Source organism: Tachypleus tridentatus, chromosome 7, assembly GCF_004210375.1.
Source record: "Tachypleus tridentatus isolate NWPU-2018 chromosome 7, ASM421037v1, whole genome shotgun sequence".
Taxonomy (NCBI): Eukaryota; Metazoa; Arthropoda; class Merostomata; order Xiphosura; family Limulidae; genus Tachypleus; species Tachypleus tridentatus.
In genome coordinates this window covers 65,804,238-65,826,835 of record NC_134831.1, presented here as the reverse complement: position 1 = coordinate 65,826,835, position 22,598 = coordinate 65,804,238, and the positions used below count along the sequence as shown (strand labels likewise).

Genomic DNA, 22,598 nt, shown 5'->3' with positions numbered 1-22,598 from the left:
CTTAGTTTCTTATACAAAATTTTGTCATAATAGCCAGTGAAATGAAAATTAAAGTTTGAGGCATTTGATAGTTGATACAATGTCTGTTAATAAACACAAGCATTAGTTCATGTCACTACTGATCTAGATATTTACTTATCAGAAAATTTAACTTCATTATTATTAAAATATTTTGAAATCTGAAAATTACTAAAACACATTAGTTCAGCAACAAGCAAAACTGCTGCTGTGAGATATGAATTCTTGGCAAAATAACTGGAAAAAGTATCCTCCTAATGTGAAAGCTGAAAACACAGGCTACGTAGTTTCCGAGGAGTATTCATTTGTGCCCAAAAATACAAAAGTCATGCTCACTAGTACAGTAACAGCAGAAATGTTAGCCTGTAGCCTTGCACTGTCACTACTACTATATAAAATTATTAGCAGTTACCCAAGAATTGGTGTACAGAACCCTTAGTATTTTTTCACTAATTTCTTTTAGTTTCAATTATTTTTTCATAACACTTATTTGTTTTCAAGTATTTTTAATTCTTCTGTAAACTGGAAATGAAAAAAAATTATTTCAAGGATAAGCTGATGTTCTGAGTGTAAAGCTATGATTCATAAAATTCACATGTAAACAGTAAACTGTATGAGACTGAAAGGTTTAATTAAGCTTTCTTAATACTTCATCTTTCTAATGTTTATGTAATAGGCACTTGACCAACCTTATTTTGGAGAAAAGTTAACTATAATCCCAAATTTAAGTGTACCTACTGAAAATGTGGCAAGCTTTTCATACAAGCCTGTTGTATGAAAAAAAAAAAAAAAATACATATGCTACAAATGTATTTTTACATTTTCAACTGCAAATGTCTATAAATTGCAGGTCTTACTCCAATCCTGACAAGCTGGAGTTCAAGGGGAAAGTAAAGAATAAAAACTTTTGTCCATCATATAGTTTACATGCTGTATTCACACAAAATGTTTAGCTGACAATGCTAACATAAAAAAATAACATCTTGAATGGCACACTGTAAAACAACAATAAAAACTTTGATCCAAAACTATGCATATGTGGTTGAACAATGTTACCCTTTCTGTAAATAAAATATGTGAAACAGAATTACCATCACTATAACAAACGTATGGAGAAAGATTGTAAAGTTTCTTCTTTGTTAGTTTTTTTGTATATTACAGGTTTTCCAGTTAGAAATAATACATGAAATTAAAGAGACCATGATTGTTGAATGAATTAAAGTTAAAAAATAATGAGTACAGGTGTGTCAAAACATTACTGAAAACATTCAACTGTAATATTAATATCTTTACAAATGTGCTACCTGTTAACATTATTAATTACACAAAGATTGCTCAGCATTTCTGTTAATCCTACAGACATGGGCTTGTATATTTTACACTATATTTAACTACTATTAAGGTATACATATTATAACTCAAAATATTTACTGAATCTTTGAAATTTGTCAGGCTACCACTACACATTGCAAATCTTTTATTGGCAAAATATCAAATCTTTCAATTAAATACTTTAACTCAAGACTTATCTGTGAATATATGGAATCAGGATGTAGACTGCTGAAGCACAAAATGATGCCCATGTTAAGATTAAAAATACTTATCAGAAAATTTTCACGTTTTATTTATGGAATCTCTAAAACCTCCTAACTAAATATAGAAAATTTTTCTTAAGTAAAACTTTGTATTTTATATTTTACTTTTTCTACCCTAACTCTATATGGATTTAGTCAATTTGATCTTGTAACTACCATAAAAAAAACTAGATAAATCTAAATTAAGCTTTTTTCTTTTTTAGAACAGTTGTTAACAAACCTTCAAAGTTGCAGTTTTTTGAGGAGATGGAGGCTTCTCAGAAAAAAAATTCATAGTGGCAAAAGTAAAAATGTCTGCATGCATCCATCACACTGATTTTTGTGCACCAGCAACAACGATGGTGGGACTCATAAATACCCAATAGAATTTTATTATCCATAACAATTTCTACCCTACCATTAAATCTAATTATATGCCTAGTACAGAACATCATCTATTTTAAATATACAAGGCTGGAAAACTTTCCAAAAACAAGCTTATTTGTTGTGACAGAAAATGCTGTCATTTTTTACATGCAAATTGCATGTTGATTGTTGCTACAATAACCAAAGCATTGGCATGACAGATGAACAGCTTTTCATCTTTATATCATAGTTTAAAATATTTAACAGCTATCTTCAAATGCCAATTTTATTCATGTACATTAAAAATAAAGTAGTTCAATTAAATTTTGAAAGTAACTCTGTAGCAGGTCTGGACATGCACAGTTTGACCTACCCACTGCAAGAAGGTTAACTAGCAGAGATAGAGACATCCACTCAGTCTGACTGCAAAATCTCTGTGAGGGGTAACTATCTCAGCACATGCATATTAAATTTGTCTAATTTCAATAATATATATATATAATGTTCAATCTTCATATATGTATCACTTGAAAGTCTGAGTTCCAATTTATCTACCCTAGAATTTTCCAACATCAAAAATATAAACTCTCAATATTAATTTTTCTTAAAAATATAAGCACTGGTTTCTCCCCATGAATAATTTAACACCACAAAACAAGCTACTGCAGTTTTCAACCATTTGGAAACAGAAACTATACATAATTACAGACTAAAATCTCAAATCTGAACCTTTACTTTCTTGACCAGCTGAAATATCAATAAATTTGTCAAACACAACAGAGAAGTATTTTTCCTCTCTCTTTCTGACTTAAGAGTTTTTGCTAATTACTTTTACATAGCTGAGATGTTCATAACCAACAGAATGATCTGATTCTCTTTTACACAAATCTTACAAGTTTAGTTTCTCCATTGTATGTAATGATCATATTTTGGTGCTTCATAACTAAAGAAATTGTCAACCTAATTATTGCTTACATAGAAAGCCATAAAAAATACTATTTTTCAGACATTCTATTCAAACAATTGATTACTAATGAAATTTTGTGTTCTAAAATGAAATCCATTTTTTTGGATACTAAAATTTGTGAGGCTCAACAAAGCTTACAGAAGAACATTTGATATGTTATTTAGTGTAAAAAGAGTTTAGATACAGTAGGTACCTCACATCCCTTTTTTATGTATATTTTATTTACATATTTTTAACAAAAGTAACTAAAATCTAAATATTTAAGACTTCTCAGATCAGTCTGTGAAACACAACACTCAGCAATCACATGGTATTTAGTATTTATGTTAACTCTATGGGAAACAGCTAGTTTCCAATGTGCTCTATACTATCACTTTTGACGCAACTGTTACAGAAAAAGAATTAAAACATTGATATGAAAAAGTTGTTTGATATTCATTTGAAATATGAAAAGTATTGTTATTTTCTGCACACAAAAAATCACCTTTCATCAAAACTGGTTCAATAAATGCTTTAGAAATTTACACTCAAATGTTTATCAAAAATACTTTTAACCAAAGAATCTGATTTTTTTAATGTGGAACATAGTTGTAATGTTTACTAAAAGTTGTCCAATATCATGAAATCACAGTAGATTTGAAGTTATAGTAAGCATGAGTATATACAGCTTCAAATATGTGGGTCAGTCAGTCTGACAAAGCCTGTGAACAAATCATTAATTAAAATAGCACTGTTAGGTTAATTTTTTCCCCTATGTGTATGTTTAAGCTCATTAAAAGTTACAATTGACCAGATGTCACACAAAACATTTTCTATGGTGACCAGTACAACAATTACTAATCAGTCCCTGTGACCAGCAGTGGTTTTTGCTACTGAAATGGAAAGGCTGTAACTATAATTTATCATAAATACAGGTAGATTAAAAAAGAAAATAATATTCTGTGCCATAAATATGTTCTCTATCTTTCTGTTTTTCTAATCTTTTTACTATAAGACCTCAGAAAGCTATGAGTTGAAATCAAAACTTTTCTGAAGTCTACATCTGAGTACTGGTTCAAACTAATCAATATGCTTTTGTCCATCCTAATTATATTGCATGCAAAGCAACTTAAGGACTATCTATACTAGCTGTCTCTAATTTTGAAAAGATGGATGAAAATTAAGGCAGTTAGCCAACACCATCCACCTCAACTCTTGGGCGACTATTTACTAAAGAACAATGGGACTGATGACCATGTTATACCAATGGCTGAAAGGACAAGCATGTTCAACAACAGATTTTGATCTCATTATCCACAGACAAATGCCCTAACCACTACATGTTCTTGAAAGTAAAACAAGAAGCAATATTAGTTGCACTAACTCTAACCTCATCACTAAAAGTAGGAGTCAGAGGGTAAATCATCACATTTATTGACTTACATTCAAAAGTTTACTGAACTGCTATTTTATGAATGTATGTCAATGTTTGATATCAGATTGTAGATTATAATTCAAGTTTTAGTATTATACATTAACCAATTTCTTAATTTAAAAGTAAATATTTAAAAAACTTCTAAATAACATTTTTATGTCATATATGTTGAATTCCAGCTTTGATTCAAATTAAATTTTATAATGCCCAAATACAACATCTATAATTACTTAAGAACTAGAAAGTTAAATTACAAATACTGACAAGCTAATATATAAAATAAGAGCCTCACATTTTTTTTCTACTTGCTGAGATAACACTATATTTAGTGAATCCACTATCTTGGTTCAGCCCCCACTTCTATTTTTGCACAATTAAGTTATAACCAATTAAAAGTTCAGATTTTCTGAATCTTTGAAAAGTGTTTAAGTGCTAAAAAACTGTTTTTATATAAAACTTGAAGAAAGAGATAAGTTGAAATGGTGATCAGAATTACCATTTTTAGACCTGTTATTACGCATGATAAATTACAATGGAATTCTGTGGTATTGATATAGTATTTTTATATTTTTTTGTATTATTTCATATATATATCTGAAAACCTAAAACAATTTTGTTTTACATCCTCCATGTGTGAAATGCAACAAGGCTTAGCAAGGTATGACAAGCAAGTACAAACTGTAGTAAACATAAGCAACATAGATTGTTTCCTGTATTTATTTACTATTCTATATTTTAAGTAAAATAACTGAAATTTAATAATCTATTTGTAAATAATAATCATATACACACACACATGTAATGTATTATAACCAAAATGTGCTTGTATTTCACAAAATACTGGTGCTTTGTTTGTTTGTTTGGTTTGTTTTGGAATTTCGCACAAAGCTACTCGAGGGCTATCTGTGCTAGCCGTCCCTAATTTAGCAGTGTAAGACTAGAGGGAAGGCAGCTAGTCATCACCACCCACCGCCAACTCTTGGGCTACTCTTTTACCAACGAATAGTGGGATTGACCGTCACATTGTAACGCCCCACGGCTGGGAGGGCGAGCATGTTTTGGAGCGACCCTCAGATTACGAAGTGCATGCCTTAACGAGCTAGGCCATGCCAGGCCTAAATACTGGTGCACAAGTAACAAAGCTAAGACAGTTGCACTTTGTAAAGGCCAGTTTTATACTACTGGATATCATAACATGAGCTACATGTGTGGTGAGTAATTGCAACTTCTGACTACAGTTTGACACAGGTGAAAGGTCAATAAAACAAAAATAACAAACATAAAGAGATGTATAATACAATGATATTGCAATTATTTAGAATAAACATTTGTGTTATATTTTTACAAATTACAGTCATTGTGGAACAAAAACCTTAATTGAGATTGTTTTTATTGTTATAAAGTTGACCAAATCAACCAATTCTGTACAAAATTAAGGTAAAGAAAATAACACATAAGATATAGTTTGTTTTTAAAAAATGTTTGATAGACATTTAGAAGGTTATAGAAATTACACAAATTAAACTTAACAATTATCAAAGAAAAGTGTTTTTAATCCTAAAATCACAATTACATTGCATGTTGGATAGTTAACATTCTGAAGAAAGATAACTTACAAAAAATCTTTAAAAATAATAATACTTAATTTAAAAACATGATATTCTGGATACAAAAGCCTTGTAATTTTTTTCTGATAACATGCAAAATTTAGTGAAGATATGCATACATCATCAAACATTATAGTGACTACTCTCATGGATAGTTTGGTAGTTACAGACTAGGTGGATTCCACTCAGCCCATAAACATAGTTAATAGAAAATGTATTTGTTCAATGGATGACAAACTGGTGAAATATAAACATTTTTAGTCATTTGAACACTTCACATTTTTTACTGAAGAAAACAGTAGCTTAAGGTACTAAAACCTATATATATACTGATCTGCTGTGGTAAAAAAAATAAAACCACCATTATTACATATTAACTGTCAGTCTGACAAAACATTTGTTACCTGGATGATGTTTCATGTATTGTAAGAGAATGCAAAACTGATAAAACCAAAACAAATTTTATCATACATAAACTCATTAACTGAAAGTTTGATTTTCATACCAGCGTCTATAATTTTAAAATTATCAATTAAGATATTTCAAACTCTTCACTTTGAATAATAAGAAAACATTTTCTACAATGCTGTTGAATTTTCTCATAATAATGTTTTGTTTTAGTGTACATATTTTTTAGTTTTTAAAATGGACAGCTTAAAAAGGATGTAACATACACAAGTTGATATGCCTGTGACTGATCAAAACAACCTTTTCTGATTATTTCAACTATCATAGTCTCATTTAACAATAATTATTATTTCAAAATCTATTAACCTTTCTTTACGTATTGGATGGATTCCACCCAGCTCATAGCTACAAAAGTACCCATGAGTGACTCTACTGTGATTTTTGATAATGTATGCATATGTTTATAAAAATTTTGCAAGTTATTAGTAAACATTACATGGTTTTTGTACACAAAATATCAGGTGTTTAAATTAAGTATTTAGATATTTTAAATATTTTCTTTTAGAATGTTCACTATCCAACATGCAGAGTAATTTTCATTTGAAGATTAAAAATACTTTTATACATCAAAAGTTTACAAATTTCACATAGTCATTATAACATTCATATTATTATAAAATGTTTTTAATGAAAAACTTTATCTTATCTGCTATCTCCACTGTTGAATCAGAATGTGTACAAGGTTGATACATTTCACCAATCTCATAATTACCATATGAAATTTGGAAACAATTTTTTTTTCTTTCTAGAATGAATACAAATTATATCTAAAAAAAAAAACAAAATGTCTAATTATATAGCTTAAGTGTCATAACACTGTTTTATCATTATTATACTAACATTTCAGCCATTGCTGGTTAACTTGATAGAAGTTGCAACAACACAGTATATGTGCACTCATACGACCATATCCAAGAATATAAAACTAGCTCTTACAAAGGAATACATCATGGTTGTGTTTAATTGGATTGGTATTTTGTAAAATAAAGCCACATTTCAGTTATAATACATTATATATGCATATATATTATTACTACTTACAAATAAGTTTTTAAACTTATTTTCATTGAAACAAAGAGTGAATAAAGAAATATAGCAAACAATTATTTCTTCTAGTTAAGACCTTTTACCCAGTTACTGCTTGTCATAGGTTGCTAAGACTTATGAAATTTCACATGGAAAATTTGAAACAATTTTTCTTAGGTTTTATATATACATTTGAATAACTAAAAAAATTATAAGTCACTATATCAATACCATAGAATTCCATTATAATTTATCATGTTTAGTAACCGAGCTGTATTTGGGTCTAAAAATAAATAAATTTCAAACAGGCCAAAGACTCAACTTACCAGCATGAAAGTTTGTCTTGACAGAGACAATGCTATTATATTTCAAAATGGCTAAAAAAACCACTTGTGGGATATTCTGAGCTTTCAAATGGTAATCCACATGTTACATATACAATTACACGCGTATAAGTGACTGTTTACAAAAATCAAAGGAGGTAAGTAGGGCAACTGTGTTTGATTCAGTACATTAGCAATTTATCAGCATATGGAAAAGACATCAGGTTTTTTATTTTGTATTCTGCTTTTAAATATCAATAATTTGAACCAGTGCTGCATTCAACATTCCACGTGACACAAAAATCGATGTTAAGGTGTGTTTTTAAATAATTTTTAAATTAAATAATGTAATACATGAAAATTTGATTTATAATATACACTTGGATGCCAAACTTAATAACACAAATTTACAAAATAGTTCAATAACAATCTGAATGCAAGTCAACAAATGTGACAATGTACTGAACCCAAAAATTAATTATCAAATTCCTTTAACTGCCCAGCTCTACCATGAAATATACCCACTGGTTGCCACATAAATGTTTAAAACAATTTTTCACTTCCAAATAATAAAAGCAAAAATACTTTTATGTCATAATATAGTTAGGAATGCTTCTTGTAATGGAAGGTAGGATCTAATCAAGATTTATAGACCTTATCTAACAACTAGCATTAGTAAAACAACTTCAACAGTAAATCATTTCATTCCATTATACAATTTTTTGAAGCCTACACTTTAGCTTGGTTTAACAAGTTATATATACAAATCATGAACCACAACAATGATTCACGACAGATTGCACAGGAATTTGTGAAAACTCTAATACAAGATTCAGGCAAAATCTACCTTGAAGAGCACTTATTCTTGAAACAACACTCAAAACCTTCCTTTCAACAGTTAAGACTACCATGTTTGGTTAAAGCACTTTTGCAGCATGGCACAACTGACATTCTAGGACAGAAATGAGGCTTATCACTCACTAGGAAACTTACAAACCTGATGACTGTGTCATTTGTAATAGTCAGTAGTGTAAGTTATTGTATCAATATCAAAACAATCTTCCAAAAGTTTCTACATTTTTGTCTGACTAGTTTAACCTGTTTCAAATGTAGCTAATTATTGCTCATCATAATTTAAAGGTATTAGGATAAGCCAATTGTTCTCACAGGTTTGTTGTTTCATTTTGCTACAATTTAAGTGAGAAACTATCACACTAATCTTAATGGGAAATTATTAAAGTTTTGTCACTGAAATATTTGAGATAAGCTTCTCCCATGATTGTGGTAACTTTTATGATAGCAAGGGCACACTCAGTGGTCATGTAATCTTTCAATGTGTGTTATAATGGTAGTCAGCTGCAGATGCCATAATATCCATATATGCATATTAAGTGTCACCATCACATACAAATACTGCATATGCAGCATGGGTATTGTGTAATAAGTCAGCCACAGTAAACTGTCAAAGATTATTTTGTTTCATTACCAATATTAACATGTTAATAGTATATAAATCGAAGAAACAGTTGGAAGCTTCAAACCTCTATACAAATTTCATGAACACAAAATCAGTGCTCACTACTAATTGATAAAATTCTTTAAAATGGAGATGTTTATTAGAATTTGTCTCTGTACCCCATGTACAACAATAAGAATACAAAGAATAGTCTATACTTTGCAGGCCTTTGCTATAGCACACAGTGGTTTTTAAGATTAACATCATTTTTATATCATTTACTGTTCCCTTTTACTTTTCCATCCAAACATTCATAACTTATTATTAGTTTTAGATATGCTTTTGCTGTAAACAATTGCACACAAAATAAACTTAAACTTTATAGCAGCGTGGTTCACACTGTCTTATATTTTGCATGTTAGAAACTATTGTGTTGATATTGTCAGAAAGTTTTGGGTACTTGAATTACCCATCTGGGTAAGATTTCTGTTATCTGTTTAAATACTAATTATGTAATAAATGTAATAATAGTTAGTGTAAAACTGTACAGTTAATAATTTGTATTACTTTGCTTGCAAAACTTTATTTTATCCAAAGTAATTTTTCTCTAGATTATTTAAATTGAAGAGGTTTATTTTATTAAATCATAATTCATTATTCTTTATTCCTTTATTTAAAAGGTAGTGTATTTCAATATCAGTGTTATCTGTAACACACATCTGCACTAATATATAATCTCCACCCTCTGTTTGCCAAATACTTAAGTCATTTTGATCCTTTATAGGTAAATATAATATTTTACAATTATTTCCAAATTTTAAGCAACTAATTTTATAAACATTTCTGACTTCCAGGCTTTTTTTTTAATATTATAGAAAGATATTACATGAATCTAAAGAGTATATATAAATATATGCCTGTTTCCTATGCTTGTATAATGCATGCAGTTGCACTACTCTTGTGCATAAAGCCAAACTATAGACTGATACATAGAAATTTAAGAATATAAATATATCACAACTTATTTTACTGATACATTAAACTTAAGATGCAAGAATTTTAAATTAAATTTCATGAAGTTTACTCCAAAATTTAATTATCTTTGTCCATCACTGCTCATAATCTAGGTTAAACATATGCAATTCTAAACATTTTTTTTTAATTATTTCATGACAATAATGACAAAAAAATTCCACTAACCAACTCAAAAGTGGTTATATTTTTGATATATGGTCATTTTCAAAAACTTGAGTGATTGATGGTTCATTCACTAGCTACTCCTGAACATTCAATGGTTCATTAAGCAACATTTGAGTAATGTTCAATTTTTTCTAATTAAACCATCTGACAGTATTTGAATAGTGATTACACATTAAATATTATTATTATTGAAAAATTTAATACTTTGTTTCATATAATGCCCATTTTCTAAACAAATGTTTATTTAAAAAAATCATCACTAAAACATTAAGTAGCAGTTCACTTGGGAGACTGAAGCATATCTTTAAGGTAGAGCACAGGTTATATTTAGTAGCTTCAGTGCTTAATAAAAGTGTACTGAATGGCTAAGGTACAAGACATAAGAAAAGTGTCATGGTAAAATATGTATGAAATACATCTTGACAAGGAATACTGATGAAACTGTATGTTCCTTTTCATCCTAAAAGGTATCTTTCATTAATCAACAATTTCGTAAAAATAAAAAATAAAAACATGATTAGCAATCACATTATATTTTTTTTTGCTATATTTCAACGTCCATATCTTTTTTTCTAATCAAACTGTTCCTCTGTTTGTCTTACTATTATTGTGTTTATTATAATGGCAACTTTTAAATAAAGATTAGTTCTGCTAAGTAATTGGCCTCAACAGGTTGCTCTTGAAAACAAGTACTGAATGTATGTATACAAGTATTCCAAGTGGCATCAAGTACATGTACATAAAAGAAAATTTTTTATCTAAAATATAAAATGATTACACCTATACAAAGCATTTTTATAGTAAGTTTTGGTTCATATGTGTAGATTAAATACAAAATAAAACATTTTAATTATTACACTGCCCTGCATAGTTTCTGCTGACTTGAAAGTAACAGTTGTTTATATTGGAAAAAAATATGCTGAAACTGAAAATGACTTTAGTTGTTTAGTGTCAGGTCAGGTTTTCCCTCAAAAGCCAGAAAATTAAATTACAGGTTTCATCAATTTTTCATTATTAATTATACTATATTCATACTTTCAATATATTAATTATATTTTAATATTAATTATACTTTAAGTAATGACTAGTTTGTTTTGTTTTGCTTTCAGATTGAATTTTGAAATTTAACTGCAATAAGTAGTGATATAATGGATCGTAGAAAGTGCAGATATAGTTCAACTATATTGTTATATCTGTGACAGTTTTGCAAAAGAAAAGCAAAGTAAAATTAATGACTTTGTGAAAAGCACCTACTTTTAATCACATATTCTAACCAGTTTGTAGCACAAATAATCAGTCATATGCATTGGGGTACGATGAAAATTTACTGTACGAGTGAATACTTTAAAAGTAATTTGTGAACTACTCAGATATGATAGAGAAGAAAGAAGGCCATTTCCAAATTCAGAGCCACTGAATTAACTATACCAAGGTGTTAAAACTAAATCTGTAGGAAAAAAGTTTCCAGATGCAGGGTAGTGTAATAAACTAGCTGTTGCAGAAACATCAGAAAATTTGCAAATATGTACTATCCAAGGTACAAACCCTTGTTTAATGATATGTTCTATAACTTCAAAGGTCAAAATATACCCTTTTTATAGTCCTACTCTGATAGCTACTTGAGATTTGCGAGTTTCAATAAGTTATGGAGAAACAGTTCTTTAATATATCAAAATACACAGGTAGGTACAGGTCCTGTTAAATAAATATTATGCAATACTTTTTTATCTCCTCACCAAACTCACCACACACAATACTCCAAATAAAGATCTGCCAGTCTTGTGCAAAGCCACAGTACTGGTATTATTTAATTAAAACATTAACATCTGCATACTATTAATAACATAAACTGACATCTGATGTTACTAACAACAAAAAGAGAATATTTGGCCCTTAAAATCTGAACCCATATACTTTCTCTTGAAAAAAAATAAAACCTGTATTTTTTTCAAAAAATTGATTCCCCTTTCTGAGCTCTTTACTACAACATAAATTAATTCTGCAAGTAAATCAGCAACTAACAAAAATAAAACTGTCTCTACTGCAGATTAACCTATCTCTTCCAAATCTGAAACTACTTCCTTCCATCCTTTTGTCAAGATATATCACAAAGAAATCAAAGGCCTTCATTCTGTCAATCTCCTCAATAATCTTATAAACTTTTATAAAATTGCATCCTACTTTTTTCTTCTGAAGAGAAAGTACATTAAAGAGATTTTAACCTGTCCCTATACCACTTCTGTTCCCAACAAAATCCAAGTACTGCTCCTCTGAATCCCTCTTACTATGTCATTATCTTTTCATACAAAAACTGTATACACTTTCAAAGTGAGACCTATCTATTGATTTGGTTTGAGATAATTTATAATTATTTATTTATTTATGACCAGCATGTCTATAAATAAACCTTAAAATTCCATTGACTTTACCACTGGCAATACAGAGTGGCTTATAGGTTTGTGTAACTTGTACATCACTATGTCAAGATCTTTTTCTTCTGTCACTATCGAGTAAGTCCCCATTTATATTGAATGTGTGTTCCAAATCATTATAACCCAAATGCATATACCAACAAGGTTAATTTGTCAAACTAACCAACTAATACCAGTAATTCTATAATACCAACATCTCCAATAGAGCTAGAAATATTCAAGAGTTTGATATCATCAACAAACTTTACCAATTTACTGATTTTTCTCTTATCAACATCATTTATGCAATGCAAAAGACCAAATGGCCAAAACTGACGACAGATACTACAATAGGAACAAGAATCCAAACTGACCGGACTCCGTGAAAAACAACCTGCCTTTCTCTCATTCAACAATCTTATCTGAGTAAATTATTTAGCTTTCTTAAACCTGAGAATTTCTTGAGATTTGTAAAAAATTTTATTCTTCAGTATATCAGAAACCTTATTTAAAAAAATTGCTATTTTAACCTTATTTTTTGTTCTAAAAAAAAGATATGGTTAGCAATTTTGTGCAAGAATATGAGCAACACAACATTAAGGTTACCAACCATTAGGAATCAGTTTTAGTAAGACTTCTAAAAAGGTAAAACTTTAGCATGAAGTAAAGTTCTGCAAGTGCCAAATGTACTTACCTTCTTTGATGGAGTCTATGGGCATACTCCTTCAGAAAATGTTTTATTTATTAAAACAAAATGTTGTAATCTGGTACATTTCATTGATCAACGTAACACCAAATTAGATCTGGATTAATCAACCAGAATGTATTATAGACAGTTAATATGACCAAAAATGAGATTTTTTTTTATAAGTGTCAATTAGCACAGGAATAGGCACAGATGCACAAGTCTTTTGCTCAATGTGTGAGCTTTGGTATCTCTGTAGCAATGTCCCATTTGACTATATATTAAACTTATTGTAGAACAAACGTTATATATCTGAGTCTATGATGCTTAATTTCCAAAAGCAGCAAAATATGATGAAAGAGAAGAACCAGTTGTCTAAACCAAATTGGAATGATTGAAATAAAGCTTATGGAAGTTTTTTATTTAATCAAACTTACTCAAAAGAATGCATTTCTACTAAGATCTAGAACTAAAATAAAATATATATTCCGAAACAAATGAATGGGAAATAAAAGATGCTAGGCTTACAAAAGGTTAAACCTCATTTGTAAAATGGAAAATGCTTCATGTGCTTGCTTATTTTAATTATAAGCTTCTTAATACTAAGGCTAAAAAGAAAACTAGATATGTCTTAGCATAAATCAAAGTTTAATTAATGGGTCATTTTCATTCACTATTATACCAATTTGAATAACTACATATACTATGGCAGAAATATGTCTTAATTACTTATGATATTATAATGTTAAGACAAGAGAATTCAGTGAGAATTGTCTTTCTAAGAAGAAAGTCAATTATCTCAAAAAGGAAATAAAAATAAAGAACTCACAAGGTCATCTGTATCTACCAAAAACAGAAAATTAAAACATCGATTTTCTTGGAATTTATTTTCCTATCTAACAAATGTTTTAAAGAAATAAAATTATTATCATGGAACTTATCATCAGATAAACCACTTACACAATGTACCCCTCTTTACAAAATTTTGCTGAAAGTGTGGATCTATACTTTAACTTCAAGTTAACAATTGTTAATATTCAAGAAAACACACAGTCAAACTTATTAAAAGAACTTTCAATATTAAAAAAGTCAATTTATGGAACTCCGATAAAGAAAACCCACAAAAAATTTATCTACAAAATCATTAGTGTGATATTTGAAACATTTTGTTACAATGAAAAAATCTCAGTTTAGTTTTCAAACGAACAATGCACAAAACTTTGGAGTACCATTTAAAATTATGCCCCATTACATTAAGAGCAAAGGTAATGTATATGTATTATTACTTGGATCACACCTTCAAAACAGATGGGAACCAACTCTTCAGAAAAGACTGGCAAAAGGTAATTTTAGTGAAGTTTAAACAATTTGCTGGATGTTTGATAAGAGAAAGAGCTCTAATTTCTTTGTGCTATTTCCTAAAGACAATTGAAAAAGAGGACATGTTTAAAAACTGTAAAGACCAAATAAGTCTTCAGTTAAAACAATTTTGTGTTTTCTAACAGTGATTCACTTATAGAAATACCAGACAATATAGAAGACTACTGTATTAGAGCTTAAAAGTGGTAACATATAATTGCCTGAAGAATAAAAGGTAGATTTAAATTTTTACTTTTCTAAATAGCAGAACAGTTGTTTTCCACAGATTACATCAACACAAAAGTGATAGAAATAATGCTGACAGAACTCAGATCTACCAGGTGAATGTACATCATGTTAACACAAAAAAAGTAAACTTAGTCACAAATTTACTTATTGAAATGTAGAACAGATTAAAATGACATGTTTCAGGTGTTTAAAACTGTTAAAGATAGTAAGTATGATAATATGGTACATTTCAAATGATAAATTAACATTATCACAAATTAGAACTTAATCCTCTGTCAACTGAGTTGACCAACTGGATTAACCTTCTATCTTTGAAGCTATACATAGTACTGTTTACTATAATTTTGAATTAACTACCTGCATGTTCTTGTAATATTTACTAAAGTATTGTCTGTTGTGCATAAAACTAAGAATTTTTAATAAAGTATATTTTACAATAAATTTGTATCAAATACAAAATGGCATTACCTATGAACCTCGGAAGTCCATACTTGAACAAATCTTTATTAAAACTTTCTCTTAGTTATTAATAAGTAGGATGAAACTTCCAATGATGGGGTAAATTCTGCTATTTTCATTTTACATTAGATAGGTACATGTGTGCATTTAGTTAGTATTACTTTGTTGTTTCAGTGAATGAACTGATATTATCAATTACTGTGAACAATATTACAAATGGCTTGCTATCACACTGCCCATTATTCTGTTTTATCATATATGAATAATAATGATAGCAAGATGAACTGTACCAAACTTTGCTAATGACACAGTTTCTTTGGAAGGCAGATACAGACTGGTTTTGAATTTAAAGGTTCTTGGTAGCTTAGTGGTCACAAACATTGAAATTGTATTTCAATATTGATAAGTGTAAGGTCATGCACATAGGATACAAATGTAGAAAGGACTTACTTGTGTGAGAAGAAAAGAATGAAGCCTTTGGCAGAGTGTCTGGCTGTGTTGACTAGAGCTAACCAGGCTCTGTAAATTATAGAGATTTTCACTTTCAGAGTTCAAAGAATATTGTCACTTTGTATAAGATTCTGGTTAGTCTTCATTGGTAGGTCTGTCTGAGTGATGAATTGATAAAATTGGAACCTGAATGTTAGGGGTGATACGTATAAGCTTTTGGAGTCCAAATCCACTCTCTTTGGCAAAATTATTTCCCCATTATCTATAAACTCGAAGATTTCTATCTGCTGACAGATTGAGTGTATTAACAGTTTCAAGAAGTGAAACAGTATTAAGAAGTGAAACTTCTTAGAGATCTTTGTTACGATAGATTTGTGGTGCAAAGAACTTAATTTTATATAGACTGACATGTTAAATCATTTGAAAATAAAAGATACCATACATACATACATACATACACACAGATCAAATGGCTTACAATCACAATTCTTATTTTTCTAATTGGAACATTGCATTATTTTTAATAAACTTGAATTTTTGAAAATTTTCTCATACCTAAAATTAAAGGAACAGGAAACAATTCTGAAAACCACTGACTATAGAGATAACATTTTACTTCTCCTATCATCACTTTGATGGCACATTTAGTAAAAGCTACCATTCTTTAATGTAATTCAATTTTGTCACTAATGAAAACTTCATGTAAATTCACCAAGTAACAAAAAAGTTTCAGTAAATTATGGAAAAAAGTATATGGAGTCAACTGAAGAATATATTTTAACTGCTAATATGTAATATATATATTGCTTCATATAATAAGTCAGAAGTTTCAATAGTAATACTGTTTAAAATTTTTTTACAAAAACATAAGATGCCAAAATGCAAACACTTTAATAATAATTCCTTTCTGCACACCCAGGAGAAAAATAAGAGTGTTAGCTAAGAAAAGACCTGTATGTACCACTCAGAACTTTAAAAAAAAATAAATTAGATGCAGAGCATTATTTCAGTACCAAAGTTTTTAATTTAAAACAACATATTCATATATGTAATTCAGGATAAGAATAAATATCAAAAGAGATTTAAAGTTCTTTTCCCTGTTTGAATAGAATTCAATATCAGTTCCTGCATATTCCTGGACAAAAGCCACAAATGAAGTTCACTTAATTCATAAGCTATTCACTGAGCTTAATGCAACAGTATGAACAAATCTTGGTACTTTTTTAGTGAACAAAATAATGAACTCAAAAGAAAACTTTGCAGAACTGTTGTTTCATAAGAAAAAAATATTAAAATTCAATAACTGATCATAATTATATGACAACAACACTAATTAAAACATGTTTGAATTGAACTAAGAACACCTTTAAGAAATTATTTAGGTTCTTCTAAAGTTTTCTTTAACTGAAGACTAACTGTGAAAAAGCAAAAAAAGCCTCTTGAATTCACAACTTGCATCTACTAAAACAGGCAACAAAAAAATTAAACTCAGGTTTTAAGATTCTTTATCTATCCAGTAAAAGTTTGTAACAATTCAAATAAACAGCACATGATTTAGCAAGTTATGTAGCCAAAATTCATGTTTGACAAAAAACAAGAATACCACAAAGCTTCCAAAGCTCAACCTATAATATTGGTTTATATTTCCATCCTTTCACAAAATGCTTTAAAAAATAATACCAGCAGAACAAGGCCATTAACAACTTTAAACACTTTAATCAAGCTATTTCAGCACTTTCTTACTCCAGAGAAAACAGTTGCACTCTTCACAGTTTCAATTATTTAAACTAGTAACCCAAGCTTTCAATTGTTTAGAAACACTTCCAAAAATATGGTCAAAATTGCAATACAGCCTAATTACATTATAAGAACTTTTCATTGTTACAAGTTCTATAAACAGAATAAAAACTCTCCATTCTACTCTTTACCATTAAACACATAGATGACAGCTTTGAGGTTTTAACAATAATCAAATCTACAGTGCAAACCTTTGTCTTTTTTTATATGCCACCACTATCGCTCTTACACACAAAAGGGAAATAAACATGATAACAGAAGATCATAGGAATTGGTCAAATGGGATAATACAAAATAAAAAAGTTTGAAAATACAAGAATTAATAGTAAGAATTTCTTCAAAAACATAAATGGAAAGCAAATTATGTGAGTATGTCTTTGAGGGATAATATAGATATGCTCATGTCTAGTGATTATGAGATTGTTGGGTTGTTAAATTTTAATTATTGCAGACATCAGCAATATTCTTCAACCTAAACAACTACTAAAGGGAAACAAAAAAATTACAACATTAATTTTAGCTTAAGAAAAACTAGGAAGTTTTAACAATGATAAAGCTGTTAGACCATATAACATCTCTCCTAGAGTTTTGAAGAAAGTATAAATGACTGGGTATATGAGCCACTAGCTACTATTTTTTAAGAACATGAATCACAAATGGTCAGGTGTCAGAAGACTGGAAGATGGATAGCATTACTCCTTTCTGCATGATAAAAATTATTCCAATAATTATATACTTTTTAGTTTTCCATTATTGATGGGAAACATTTTTGAAGGTTTTAAAAAACAAATTCTGCAAAGTCAATTAACAAAGTATAAAATTTTGTTGAACAGTCAACATGATTTCACTACTAAAAAATTTTGCCTTACTAATGTTTTAACACTCTATGAAGAGCTTACTGCTCATATAGATAAGGATTCAGCAGTAGATTTAGTATGCCAGTATTTTCAGAAAGCGTTCAAAAAGATACAACATAGGAGACATGTTTAAAAAAAATTATCTCTGTATGTCTTGTGGATAAGTTGACTCACTAGATGTGAAAGTAGCTAGATAGAAGAAATTAAAATTCAGTCACACTGAATTAATATTACAAGTCAAGTAGCTTCATGACTTAATGAACCCTTGCTCTTTTTTTTACATTGCTGAAATATATGAAGGAATGATCAATAAATTACTTAAAGTTGCCAATGATATTAAAGTTGTCTGTGAGAAGGAGAATGCCTAACAAAAGATTTAGATCATTTGGTGAGTTTGGAAAATATATGGCAAAGATTTTTAATAGGAAAAAAAAATAAGGCCATGCACATGGAATATCATGATTTGAATTATAATTTTGACTAGAATAACCTTTAGAGTGTTATGTAAGAAAAGACTTGATTACTTGGTTCATCAGACTTCTAAAGCCATCAAAGCATTGTGCTGTTTCTAAAGACAAAGGAAATTAGATATTTAGTTGTTTCTATCAAATATACTGAATACATGTCTGAAGCAAATATCATTTCATTGTACAGGTCACCAATCAGGTTACATTTGGAATATCATATTCAATCTTTAACCTTTTACCTCAGGAGGAACACTGAATTGTTGGAAAAGGTTCAGAGATGGGTTAGTAAAACAATAAAAGAAATGAAAATATTGTCACACAAAGATAGGTTAGGATATCTGAAATTGCTTTCTCTTGAAAAAAAACTTAGAAGGAATCTGACTGAGGTGTTTTAAGAATGTTAAAGCAGTTGTCACTGCTCATGTCGTTTTTTTCTTATTGAAGGTAAGAATAACAAGACTATGGGACAAAAGTATAAGTTTGAGCAAGGTGAGAGTCATTTTCAGGTATAATTATTTTTTATAGGGAATGGGCCTTCAGATGAAGCAGATGCAATAAATTTGAGGGAATTTAAAGATAGACTTGATGAATAACTAAGACCAGCTTTGAATATTTCAATTATAAAGTTTAATAGATGATACAATTCAGATGGATCAACAAGTCTTTCACTGAACTTAGCATACTTAATGAATAACAAGATTGCAAAAAGAGACCTGTTGGACCTTACTACTGGGAAAAGTATGCACATTTCATTTCTATGTACCTTTTCCTGCAAAGTAACTTTCTGTCTGCTTTTAACTTTCACACCAAATTTACAAACATTCTACTTACCAATTAATCTCTTGAAAGACTTCTCATCAATGGTTTTATGAAAGTTGAGATACTTAAAATAAATTTTGGTCCTCGTGTAAATAAGTGAAAGTTCCACTAGATCATAAGATTAATCTGACAATCAATAACTCAAAGTCAATTTTGAAATACCTTTGAAATTAACTTCTAATAAACAATTCTACTAACATCCTAAAACCAATATCTAAAGTAAAACTGAGAGACTTATAACTCAACAATCAACTAACTTTTATCTAACATATTATTTACACCAATTCATCTTACCACATTATACGAATAAAGAAAGAAAAGCATTCAATTTGGGATAATGATGCAGTATGGCCAATCTGTACTTCTGCAGTCTAAATTTGAAGCCAATCAATTCTGGAGTTAAATTATTTACAAAAAACAAAAACAATCATATAGCAACAGTCCTTCAATTTAAAGATGAAATTCTTTAAATCCTGCATTAAGTTGCTGATTTTGGAGATACTTTAAGCAGTCTATATTAAACTCAAATAATGGTTTTTGTACAGTTTACTCTGAGACATCATGCTGTTTTGTTCAAAATTCAACTTTCTTTTGTAGTTGCTTGGCGTTAATACATACTAAGAAAGATGACACATAATGTAAGGATACGGTGACGTTGCTACGTTAAAGACAGAAAGGAAATTCTTTGAATTAATAAAACAGGCCTATGTAGCCGAGTAAAAGAATAAGGCGAGTCACACGTCTTTCAGTTAGGCTTAAGCTACTTACAAAAAGAAACTGTTCCACTTCTACTTTAAGATTAAAAAAATAATAATAATAAACATTCCCAAGCTACATCATACTAAAATAATTACCTCTGAAACTTCGTCGTCTTCACTATCAGATAAATCTGCCATGAAATTCGAGTGAAGCGAAGAAAACTGTCCCCTTCCACTACTCAAGTTTCCACTCAATGGTGACGAAGAGTCTGAATGAGCTTTTCCAACCTCGCTTGTTTCATCATCTCTAATCTCACCACATGCGTTATTTTGGACTACATTCTGCATTTTTTCGTTTATATAATAACATATGAGCCTATTACATCCACTGAAACCTTAATAATTTGATACAAAAAGTGTTAAACTGCTAAACTTTACAAAATCCCTCACATATATTAACCACTTTTCGCCGCCATTACGAGTACTGGTTAGCTATGTGTCCCGGATGCAACTTGTAAGCTATAGTAAATGCTAACCATCAGTGAGGCATGAGGGCGTTAGAACTACTTGAGTCGTGGAAACTATTACGACTTTAGTAAATATTTGTAGGGAGATCTTTTGAATGTCAGAATTTTTCTTTCTTAAAATACTTGAATAAAAGCTTATCTAAGAAATAAATTTAAGTATTGGGGAATTAATTATCTTTCTCCTAACTTGGATAATATAATAGAAATTTATTGTAAGCAAAAAATATTGTAATTAATCATGAATTAATAAACATATCTAATACCGTAAACTAATATTAATATAATTTATATATTTATTAATAAGTTATATGATTTTTTATTGCAAAATTTCATCAGACAATAGAACTAAATAACACACTCGCATAAAGATTTCTTTGACCGAACAAAGCGATTTACGTCCCTCTAGCGAAATGTATGTGCAATAAAACTTGAAAAAATTCCATAATCAAACCAAGGACACTATACTGGCTACGATACATCGTATAATCATTCACGTTCAACTGTAGAAAAAATAAGTGTTATTATTTTAGAACTAAGAAAAAATTACAGGAACCAAAATATTCATCAAATATGCTTCTATCAATCAAAATAAATAAACCTCTTACCTATAAAAGCAAGTTAGAATTAAAATAATCAAGAAGTTATTGGACTTGTTTGATATGTGAAATATAACTTTAATTGATAAACATTTTGCTTTATGCAGAACAGTAATTATAACAGCATGACGGTAAAATAAAATTACAACTATCAATTTATACTATAGGAAACACAGTTCGGTGTGAGTTTCGCACAAAGCTACTCGGGAGCTATCTGCGCTAACCGTCCCTAATTTTGCACTGTAAGACTAGAGGAAAGGCAGCTAGTCATCACCACCCACCGCCAACTTTTGAGCTACTCTTTCACCAATAAATAATGGGGTTGACCCTCACATTATAAGGCTCCCACGGCTAAAAGGTCGAGTATGTTTGGTGTGACGGGGGATTCGAACCCGTGACTCTCAGATTACGACTCGAGTACCTTAACCACCCGGCCATGCCAGCCACAAGCCGTTACAGTATATTTTGAGGCGACAAACCATTAGAGTACGTATGTGTATTTGCTTTTAAGAACTATTTGTGTTTTAACCACCACGGATATCAAAATCCAGCTTTTAGCTGTATAGGTCTGCAGATTTATTACTGAACCACTAGGGGGGTCATTAAACTCAGACCGAAGAGTTTATGTTATCATTTGGCAACTGAGAAAGTTAGTATTTTGAACGTATAGAAGTTAAAAATGTGTACAATGAAAATCATGAAATGATTCATCTGAAAATATTTAATTGATTTCATCCAATTGTTTGACGCTTGTTGAGAACCAACATTCCAATCTTCTAATACATACTTTCTTCATTTAAAACTA

At 29.5% G+C, this 22,598-nt stretch overlaps 1 protein-coding gene across 2 annotated transcripts in view; it reads right to left on the bottom strand.

The window, feature by feature from the left end:
• The window catches only part of LOC143255853 (ankyrin repeat domain-containing protein 17-like), a 90,925-nt gene extending 69,344 nt beyond the window's left edge, over positions 1 to 21,581 (bottom strand). The window contains exons 1-2 of one of the 2 annotated variants that reach the window (XM_076512179.1): positions 20,827 to 21,179; positions 16,033 to 16,101 (exon numbers count right to left, since the gene is read on the bottom strand). In XM_076512179.1, coding sequence (XP_076368294.1) covers positions 16,033 to 16,101; positions 20,827 to 21,018 — 261 coding nt within the window. In that variant the 5' untranslated portion in view covers positions 21,019 to 21,179. Of the gene's footprint in view, positions 1 to 16,032; positions 16,102 to 20,826 lie in introns of both variants that reach the window. The other variant, XM_076512180.1, reaches the window with a different exon arrangement.
• Positions 21,582 to 22,598: the final 1,017 nt, after the last annotated feature.